The following is an 11,516-nucleotide window of genomic DNA, read 5'->3' as shown; positions in this document are numbered from 1 at the left end:
AATGCTAAAATGATAATGTAATGAATTCGATTACACTGAAGTTCTCAGTTGGAACCCTGATACAGAAATATCCATAAGCCGAGAAGTTGGTATTGTTTCACTGCTTGTAGAGACAGTTAAAATACATCCCTACTTTACTGAGGGTAAAAAAGGTGAAGAGGTTGAGGTTAAGTACCTGGAATACCAGATTGTTTTGATTATTTCTGGTAATGCCCTTATTTCTTGCCTCCCTTGGTACTTTTAGCTTGTCTTTTCAAAATAATTGCTTATTTCTGAGATTTGAGGAAGAAAAAAAAAAACCCTGTAGTGCACATCTTTGCAGGTATTTAATGTTTTAATTCAAATTCCATAGACATATTACTTCTACCAGGATAGTTCACAGGGAAAATCACATCACATATAAGATAATAAGAACAATATATTATTTTTTTTCAAAAAACAAACCCAAAACAACAGGTTCATTTTTGTACCATGGTAATATCAGTGAACAGCAGCTGAACATGAGACTGATATAAATGAAAACCAAAAAGAAAACAATCCAAAACTTATCAATATTTTCATTGGCTTATCAACTACTAAGCTACACACAAGAGAAACTTCCAAAAGTGTAATTTGAAATGTAATATTTAAACTCTTTAAATATTTTATGAGTCTGGCAGGATGGGATCCAGCAAGAGCCTGTTTGCTGTGACAGAGTGGATTATGTAAATAAACTTTCCAGTGTAAAATAGTACAAACTGTTGTTTATTGCTGTTCATTTTCAATATTTTCCATAGATTTGCCTTTTTCTTTTGGAAACAGTTCCTTTTGAGTGAATTTCATCAACTGTAATTTGGAAATTTTATGTTGAACAATTAACTGTGCTATTTTGTGCTGTACCACTTGCCCAAATAGTTAAGAGGGAGGAAAAAAAAAGTCAAGGAACATGACACAACTATGGAAAGCAACCAGGTCAGAATACTATCTAAACTGTAAGACAATTCTGGTTTTTTGTTTGTTTGTTTTAAGTCCTTAGAAATGTTGCTGAAAGGAAATAAACATAATAAAGCACGCTTTCATTAAAAGAACACCGGGTAGCTACCTTCTGTGTAATTGGAAAATGAATCTATGAGTTTTTAAGAAAAGTAAAACCAGATTTTTTTTCCATAATAATAAAATTCATCTTTTATGCTGGGTGAAAAAGGTAGATGTTTAAGTCCCATGTTCAAAGGAAAATTCCATGATTAATAGTACTACTAAGTGTTTAAAGGGCATAAAGTCAGATCTCTTTTAAAAAAGAAATCAGAGAAAAAAATATTTGTAATCACTCTTTGCTGGAACTTCTGAATGTAGGAGAGGCAGCCGCCAGAGTTTGGATCAACAGGGTGAATACTAAACTCACAGTCTATGAAAGAAAGTGAAAGTTAGAACAGTAACATACATTATCTCCTGTTACTTTCTTTATTCATCTCAAACATGTTTCTTTACCTTAAAGAGCTCCTCTGGCTCTATAATACATTCATAATACTGCTCATTCTGCTTGTCTTCTGCTCTCCCTTGGCTGTGCTTCTTGGGGTAAAACAATGTTTCTGTGAGGAAACATCCTGCTTTAAGGGCTGGACCCACCAAGGAACACAAGAAGCTGGACTCCTCAAAACCCCCATGTTAGACAGGGTAGTCCAGCACTTAGGCCTCTTTCTGACCTCCACCTGTCCTGAATTCCCAGGCACCTTTTCTGTTAGGCACCTAAATTTTTTTAAGAACACTCAGAAATAGCTTGTTCTAACTGTGCTGTACAACTTAACCACCTACCTCCTATCCAGGTCTTATCCCAGGACTAGTGGACAGGAGGAGAGGACCAAGGCAACAAAGCACGCAGAATAGTTAAAGTATAGGTGGTACCAGCATCTGTTAATTTGATGACAGGTGGATACTAGCTTACTCCTGAGATATCCAAATAAGACACCTTACTTCAGAAAAAGTAAAGGTTTCAGAGGACTGACCTCACTATCAGATTCATTTCTAGGAGTGTTGTTTTTCTTTTTGAGGGGTGGTGGTGATTTTTTTGTAATCATAAAGTCATCTGGGAACCAGGGCTCTGACTTTTTAAAATTTATTTTTAAATCTTATCTGCATCATGCTCCTCTAAACCATCTACGTTATGTTGAGCTATGCGAAAGTTCAAATCAATGGTATTTATTTACAGTACCTGAAACTCTGCCTCAGTGAGTATTTCCCAGCACAAGCGAAAGAAGACTTATTTCCTTTAAAGCCTAGATGCTCAATAGGAGTTTATCCCCTAAATGGCTTTGTAAGTCTGACACTAAGGGCTGTTTCCAAAAACAGCCCTGTCTGTCTACAGGATAGGTGCTAAAACGCTCTTTTAGACTGTGGACCCCAGGAGCAGAAACTGTATGTCAAGTTCTCAGACTGTATTATTTAAGGTGTCAATAAGGCAACTCAAAAGACATTTCCAACACTCAGACATTCCTGGGGAACTGTTTTGGGCTAGAGCAGAAGGTGCGCCTCCATTGCCGTGCCTCGTTGGGATATGGTGTCAGGGTATGTGTGGGCTCAGGGTGGCCACTGTCCCTTTGACATCCAGTGCGAAGGATTCCACCCTGAGGCTAGAGACCCACAGTGGTCTTCAAAACACTAAGCTGGACTAGACTTTTCACTGACACATGAAATGCTGGCTGTTTCTGCTACCACATTCAGTTCATCCGGGATCCTACCTGCCAAATCAGCCAGGAAATGGAAGACCCTGGCCCAGTTCTCCCCCAGCCTGCATCAGACATGCACCCCCTCTCCCCTGCCCTTTCCAGCCTTCCCCCTGAAGCTGGGATCCTGCACAGAAACAACTCAGGTTTTAAGGACTAAGAAGAGCCTGCAGGGCTTGGTAGGGCATTCTTCCAGTGAGTGTCCTTGTTCTGCTTTTGCCCATAACTCTTTTTTTCAGTTCTTTTCTATGAGTAAAATGCATTAAGAGTGATGAGAAGGGGATGAACATCTGGATAACCATGGGACAAACACGTTGATGAGTTTGCCTTACTTTAAAATAAGAGAACCTCAGGACCATCGAGATAGCCTCACCTGTGGGAGCTCAGAGACTACTGGAGCAGGCTGCCACCATAACATGGGACTGTGCCACTGCTCTGACTGGTTTCCCTGATTAGGCTTGATTTATAAAGCTGTAGATTTACCTTACTATCCATGTTACAGTCTTGCAGTTATATATCCCTACATATAACTTAGGACATAATGTTCAAACTAGAAATACCAAAGGAAATGCACAAAGTTATCTAAGGCAAGTTTCAAAAGAATAATATGTTTATTAATTCCACACTATCCACATTACTAGCTGGTATAATTAGGTAAAATAACTAATATGAATTACTAGCAGTGGCCGACATATTTCTTCTAACTTCATGCTTACTTACAAAGAGAATTTTGTAGTTTTAGAAAAAAAAGTATCTCAGTGATTCTAAAGGATATTTAACACCTCTCTTAAAAGTTTGTTTAATTAGACTGTTACATTAAATAATTCATTTGTAGTATTAACCAGTAAGTTTTATAACATGATTTAAGCGACCAATAGCTTATCATAATAAGATATAGTCAAACAAATACACAGTATCTTTCCTTTTTTTCTTTTTTTTCAATACCTTTCTCCATTTGTCTTGATGTCTATATGTGTATTTGAAGAAAGAAATGTATGTTAGGAATACTTATATTTATTAAAATTATTCTCTGTTAATACCATTTTATTTCCTCTGAAACAAAACTGTCTGAAGCAGACATTTATTATTTTCTTTTAAATTTCCATAATTTACCCAACAATGGTAGTATGGGAGGAACTTTTCCACAGAACTCTGTCAGATCATTTTGTAATTAGAAGCATAAAGGCTGAGCACCTATGTATGTATTTTTATGCATCATAAATGCAGATGTTGCTTTTATTACTCAGAATTTGATCAGCTCTGAAATATTCTAAATCATATTATTAGCAATGTCTGGCTGCAGTAAGTTCCACAAAGTTGTGTGATAAGAATTGTGATGCATTGTGCAAAATACTTTTTTTTAAGCATCTGTATTGCATAATGCATGTTAACTGGAGTGGTACTTGGTTCTTCCAGTCAGATTAGGGAAAATGAGCCCAGCACTCCTGAGTCCATTGTTATAGAGCAATTTAGAGCTGTGAGTTGGATTAAACACAAGATATTGTTCCCAGCTCCCAATAAAGTCAGAAGTTGAATGCTCCAGGAAAGTGTTTGGCACTCAACTTGACCCATTGTTATGTGCTTAAATGTCTGCTAAATTCTCCTAAACTTTTTAAAGATTACAGAGCCTTTTTTTTTTATTTTTGTTGATTTCTTACCCTATTTTTCATTTCCTTTTTATTAGGTTTCAGAAACTTTTCTGTCTTTCCATAATGATGTTTTTCAAAGAAGGAAAAAGAAATAAAAGGTGAGCGCGTGCCATACTTTGGTAGAAAGTCATAATACTTTTTTTCTGCATTGTCTGTTTTTCCTTGTAACCATCTTAAATCAGTACAACTTGCAAAAAGCAGTTCTGTAAAATAAATATCTCTTCTTACAGCCTGTCATCTACAGAAACTCAGGACATGTAACAATTAACATCAGCAAGGATAGCTATATTTTACATCATTTATTCTGTTTTAACTGTAGGAGCAGTGATGAGAATAAATGTTTAACTGCATCTTTTATTTCTGTTACTGTTATGGAATTGCCAAGACAGCTGATTAATTCTGTGCTATTTTTTTATGCCCATTGCAGTCTTACTGTCATACAGTTTAAAAAAAGATTGAAAACAACACGTAGCCTATATTAAAAATGAGGGTTAACTTCATTCATGTCAAATATTGTTACAGGAAAAAATCTACTGTAAAATGTATCCATTCGCTTGACAATCCCAGGATTGTAAGGGAATGTGATGAATCTATGTAACCTCACGAGGATTTCTGTACTGGAGGAAAAAAGGCAATGAAATCCATTCTTCATTACTTTCACTGTGAGATTTAAAAAGATTGACTCCTTCATCTTAGAGAGTGTATTAGAATTTGAGCTTGCATTTAGTTAAAAAGAAAATCTTTTCTCCATTCCTACTTGCAATATTAATAACAATATTGACATTTTAAAATGCTTTAATTACAATTAATCATACTTAAACCTCAGTTACTTTCATATCGGTTTTAACCATATCCATAAAAATCCGTCAAGCTATATATGCATACAAAGATGTGAAAAGCATCTTTGCAAAGTGAAACTTCCATTTTCTTCAATAGAACCAGTTCATCTATGGATTCTAATATTTAGGTTTCTAAGCATAATGCTATTTAAATAATTGCTGAATACACAACACCTTCACCTATCACCTTTTACTGTCTTGCTAGGGTCTGGACACAGAGACAAACTTCTTGTTACAACAGGTTAGTCAATATTCTTTGACATTTCTTTCATTCCACTGTACATCTGTACTTGTTTCCACTATAACACAACTTTTTGTCTAAAATCAAAAGTGAAGACCATTTATTTATAATATCAAGAACAAGCACAGTACACTTTATGGAGTGCCAGACTTTATATCTGCAGAATTAATATATCCAGCCTATACCCTTTGATTTAAAATTATGCTACTACAATGGTGTTGCACAGACATTATCTTCTACTTAGAAAACATAGGCAGGCACCCCAGCCAGTTGTCTGTGGTAAAAAATGTAAGATTCTAATATCTACAGGTTGTGTAAAAAGTTGGTTTGGAAAGTCACAAGTATTTGGACTATGTACAGAAAAATGAAACGTTCCAATGCTGTTGGATCTGTTCTTGTAATCAAACAGCAGCTTTTCGCACTTTTTCCACAGTCCACTCTATTCTGTATGTGGATAAAACCTACATTTATTCCTTTGCGGCAGGTATAAAAAGGAGCTAAAATACACTGATATTAAACACTAAAAAAAGAGGTTAATTGGAACACCTTCCTCTTTCCTTTTTAGGAAGAAACAGTTGTAAATAATGCTGTATTTCATGCTAAAAAGCACAGCCATTCAAGAGACACATATTTTCTCATGGAATACTGCCCTTCAGTTTCTAGGTTACCAAATGAAAACTAGTAAATGTGGCTGGTGAGCTAAGTCTGAGTAGAGGTTTATATGCTACAGGCTGGTGGTCTTTGTCAGTTCCTAGAGATCAAATATCTCAAAAATCACTACTCCTCATAGTATTGCCTATTAGACTGGAGAGCCGAACAAGCATGAAGTTAATTCCTTTTCTGATAAGTGCAATACAGAGATCTGATTAATGCTCTTTTTTTGTCTTTGCCATGAACAGGTAAGGGTCTTCACAGACTGCCTGCACTTAGCAACCCCTAAATAAATGGGTGCCTGAAGGCTGTATGTTGTACTTAAATTATTGCTATAGAGAGCACTTTAAAAGCCTCTTGACCTCAGATATTCAATTTCAACCCCTCCTCCAGCAAAGTCTTATTAGCTTAGAACAAGACTTGATTGGAAATGTGTTTGCTGCTTCCCAACAGGATTTCTATTCACGTGTTGTGAAATGATGTATTTTCCCAAAATGTCATGGTAGACTTTTGTCAAAAGAAAAGAGAGCTGCCATTGTTGCTGTCTAACAAACTTCTTTGGTTTGTCAATACATTTCCAAGCTTTACTTGCTAGCTTTAGGGGAAAAAACAAAACCAACGAAAAAACCCAAGAAGAAAATTTTGCAGCTCCATGTGAGGAGCTGGAATCAGAGCCTGCCACAGAAAGGAAAGCCTGAACATTTACTCAGTAAGACAGCAAACTCTATGTTACAAGATATTCTTTCTTTTTCCTTTACATAGGCAGGAAAAATTATTTCAAAGGAGTATACTCACAGATGATTTAAACTATCAATAATAAAATGTAGCTGTTTAAAAAATGGGGTTACTCAAGTACCTTAGCACCATTTGATGATTTGTTACCAGTCGCCTTCAATTTCTCCGTTTCTGCACAAATGACTACAAAATCAAAAGTACCAGCATGCATCAATCTATAATATTCACAGTTAAGATATATTAATAACTATATTTAGTAATGCTGTGTGTTATTTGTTCACAGGGGTGAATGTATTGTTATCAAGAGTAATTTTTTAAAAAAATTAAAACATGGTTACAGTTATATATTCATAACACATCCCCAGAACCAAAATGAAAGCCGTAGCCTTATATTATTTCTTCTATCTTATAACGTACTAATGCTAAGTTCCATTTGTACCAGTTGCACCTGGTTACCACTGAAGACGTTTTCTTGCCCTCCATCTCTTCACAGCTCATTAGCTGAAAACAGAGAGCTCCTTTTGGGTCAGGAGTAGATGTATTATCTGTGTGCCTTGCACATGAAGAAAGCCGAGACTTGAACAGGGACCCATGGGGTCCCTGGGCCTATTTAAAGGCCCTTGTAGTCTCTAGGCAGGCAGCTCTACCACGTGTGCCAAAAGAGAGTTTTCCTTCTGGCGGAAGCACTAGGAGCTGTACAAAGTAGTCTCCGTGGGGAATCACTTAGATTATCGACAGGCATATGCCAGGAATTAAAGCAATTCCGTGAAAACAGAATTTTCTATCAAACTGTTGGCACAGTGCCTGCCTGGTTCTCATGGAGCTTTTCTGAGGAACATTTCTGGAAGCTACGCGAATACACAAATGTTACAAATATCATCTGCTGTTCTGGAGTGGCACTAATGTCAACATCCACTGGCTGCTGAATACCTTTGTGCTTCAGATGCCCAGTTTTCTTAGATTGTGTTACAGTATGCTGTGAAGTTGCATCCTTATTTTCAACTTCCAGTGTGGTTGTGTTTACTCTCTACAAGAAATAGGTTCTCAATAGGTCAGGTTTGCTTTTTGTTGGTTGTGTTCTCCAGCTTTGTCCTGGAGTTCAGTTTTCTGCCTATTGCTACAAGATGGGACTTCACAGATGTTTATAAATCTATGAGCTGAGAGGATAGTTGCATTATATAATGAAAGCATAATATTTAGTACAACTCCTATACATGGCCAATCCCCTGCCCTCTTTTTTTGTGTTTTGTTTGGAAATAGCATCTACATATTCATTAACTAGGCAATATTCATACACTGCATAGGAAGACAAAACCACCTGTGACAGACAGCAACCGTTCCCCAGGAAATGGAAAGAGCACACTATATAGATCTTATGCCTTTTATCTAAACATAGCTAAAGCACTAGCTTTAGGATTTAGACAGGTTCTTAAAGTATATGGGCACTGGAACTATAAAGCAGTTCTGATACTCTCCTGTTTTGCCTTTTCCCCACTTTTGGACTATGTAGAATATGTCAGTATTAAATGACTAGTATTCAAGTCACAGAGGAAAATAGTTACATGGACACAGTATAGAAATCTGCATAACATATTGGAAACTTAATCTAAGGAATTTTAAAGAAAATATATAATTTTAGGGCAAGTGAAAGAATCGCAATTGCATAGGAATAAAAATAACTGGCCGGTTCCTCAAAAGGCGTATATTTGGCAAAGCTGCATTGAATAACGGAATTACACCAGCAGAGTATCTATCCTTTTGTATCACATTTTGCATGTAACATTTGCAAACTGGACGTTTCCCAAAGCAAAATGTCAACCAAATTTTTTTCTTAAATGAAAGTGTGAATGAAGCTTCCTTTATGGGTACAGCTCAGAGAGCACCATAGGTACAGCTCCCTGACAGCATGGGAGAGCAGTTTTTCATTTTAGCTCATCAAAATACTCTCTGTAGGGAGCTGTTCTATTCCTGAGTATGGCAGCACTGTGAGAAGGAAAAGAGGTAGTGAATGAGACAGAGGAAAAATAAATAAAGCTGATTGTGGTGGGGTAGAAGTGTTTCATTCAAGCAGATCACAAAGCTTTTTCATTCAGCAGCTGTTCACTGAGGTGTAGAAAGCTGTAAGTCTGCAAGGTCTCTTAGCCTGGAAAATGGTTGGAGAAAAGCTGGACATACTGTATCAGTAAATGTTTAATCAAAAGCAGAAGTTTCTTCCATACTTTTTAATACATATATATATATCTATATGTGCATATATAAAACAACCCAACAGCACTTTTTCAGTTAAATTATGGTACATAAAACTGATTGTTTCATTGGAAAAAAGTCTGTGTCTCCTCCTTGATATGCTTCCTCAACCTGTCCTGAGAAACAACTAATGAGACGAATCCCTCTGGTAATCATGGCAATTGTTTCAAACTGGTAACAGAACACAAGGCTGCTCAGATCATAGCAAGAGGGCAGATTTTTCTCCCCACAATTTCAAACATTTCAGGGCATCGCAAGAAGTACAGAAATATTTGATAGCACTTACAAAAATCTAAATGTTCAGGATAGATAAAACTTGTTCCCCACCTACAGGTATGCCTTCCAACTTATTCCCTCATTACTGATTACAAACACACCCATTACAGTTCATCTTTGAAAGACGCCTTCCAAAGACAGAGAATTTCCATTAAGATGTACTCATCCTCCTTTTCAAAGTAAACCGGTGCTTGACACATGATCATACAAGATACAATGTGCATCTAAAACAGAAATCTGAGAAGGAAACAGAGAAAATCAAAGTAACGCTGACCAGAAAGATAAGACCAGAGCTCAGCTCTACTGTATCTGGCCCAGCTGTGGCACAGGCGGAGGCCAGCTGGGGATGTGGCTCACTTTTATTTGTCTGAAGAACAGTTTTCCCGCTTTTTAAAGTTAAGCTTGCAGGCATGGTTACCTAAATAATTTGCAAATAAGACTTCGCAGCAGTTTTGAGGATGAGACTGTGGTGCTGATATGGACGTTCACAACTCTCAGGGGCGTTGTGAGAATTATGCGCCTATTAGTAAGGGATGAATTTGTGCCCCGGGAATTAGATTAGAGCCGTACCAGGCAATAACCTTACCTTAACACATTGAAGTCTACTCTCAACAAACCATATTAGCCTGCTACTCCAGTGTCTGTTGGCGTCTGGCTCGAAAAACACCTGACCACCCTCTAGGGTAATGAGTGAACTCGCTTGGATCTGAAGGTGACCCCCACAGCGCTGACACTGTGTCTTGAATTGGCGACATTTCAGCAACTCCAGCGGGAATCAGTGGGCTGCGGCAAGGACCTAGAAACGTTATGGGTGAAGACGGGCCAGCCTGCTGGTGGAGGTGGGTAGGAAGGCCCCGATGTCGAATGCTCCATCGTGATGGAGCCCCAGAACGGGCCTTCTCTGGTCATGCAGAAACCTTCACAGCAACACAGTTTCGTTTGTTTCCACCACTTTCTCACAACACGAACGCGTCCCCCTCCCCCCCCCCCCTCCTTCCTGAACATATCGACAAAAGGAACAGCAAAATAAATAAATAAAGACTTAGCCTCTGCTTTGGGGAAGCCGCCTCTCCAGGTTTCCGCCTTGGCAGTGACCCGGCTGGAGCTGATAGGCATCAGTTTTCACGGCAAATGGTGGGTGCGGAGGGGGCTGGTGGCTCCGGCCCTGGCGGCAGGCTCCAGGCTTGACGTGTCTCTCTCAGCCGGCCGCCCCCGACTGTCATTGCACCAGGCCTGAGCCGTAGCTGAAGGCGTAGCTGCTGGCCAGCGAGAGGGACTGCTGGTGCTCCTCGCCCTGCTCCGAGGGGTAGCTGGGAAATGTCTGCGCCCGGGACACCTTTGCAGAGCCGAGGCTGTGACCTGCGGGACGGGGACATGGACACAAAAGATGTAACTGGGCTTTAATTTAATTTTAATTTACTTGAGGCCGTGGATATGGACTCCAACAGGCTGACGTTGTACTGCCCCATGGTGCCAGGGTGCCTGGAAAACAGGCGTGGCACACCTGGCCTTGCTGGGGCTGCAGAGGAGGGTTTTGCCCATGACCGAGGCAGGAGATGCCCAGCTGAGGCAGAAGATCTCGGACCCAACACAGGCATAATTTAGGGGCAGAATTTTTTTTTTTTTAAATTGCAGAATATCATATCTATATATTTCCTACTCTATAAATCTGTTATATTTGTTAATTAGAGCTGATGAAGAACTAATGCACTTCTTATTTATCTGAAGCACTACTTAAGTGGTGGAAGTAATGCCAGTGGTTTCAAAGAGTTTTGTCACACAAATGCCATTTCATGTACTTACTGTCTTTTGAATAGGATGTCAGTTTGTCAGGTAACCCAGCATCATCGTAATTTCAAAATGAACTGGAGGTGGGATATGGCCACATGGCAGAATACTGGTTGGGAAGAGGACGTGCAAGATTTTTCCTCAGACAGGCTTGCGCACTCGCAGCCAGTGAGATGGGAAACAATGCGTGAAAAGCCATTAAAAAGCCAATGACCAAACTTAGAAGATGACTCCTATGGCCTGATTCTGTATCCCGATCATTTGCCTATCTCAAAATTCCCTTCTGAAATTGAGATTTAATTAGTAACAAAAAGTTAAGTTCCAAAGTGCTTATCTTCATGCAACGTATATTCTCTTTTTTTTGGAAATGTATATTGAAGCCTGGATTTAA

The 11,516-nt window shown here is 38.6% G+C and overlaps 1 protein-coding gene across 1 annotated transcript in view; it reads right to left on the bottom strand.

The window, feature by feature from the left end:
- Positions 1–4,391: 4,391 nt before the first annotated feature.
- Positions 4,392–11,516, bottom strand: part of DOK6 (docking protein 6) — a 281,105-nt gene continuing 273,980 nt past the window's right edge. The window contains exon 8 of the mRNA XM_076330059.1: positions 4,392–10,696. Coding sequence (XP_076186174.1) covers positions 10,557–10,696 — 140 coding nt within the window. The 3' untranslated portion in view covers positions 4,392–10,556. The remainder of the gene's footprint in view (positions 10,697–11,516) is intronic.

This window comes from Aptenodytes patagonicus, chromosome 2, assembly GCF_965638725.1.
Source record: "Aptenodytes patagonicus chromosome 2, bAptPat1.pri.cur, whole genome shotgun sequence".
Lineage (NCBI taxonomy): Eukaryota > Metazoa > Chordata > Aves > Sphenisciformes > Spheniscidae > Aptenodytes > Aptenodytes patagonicus.
The sequence above is the reverse complement of the archived record's forward strand: the minus strand, read 5'-3'. Positions and strand labels throughout refer to the sequence as shown.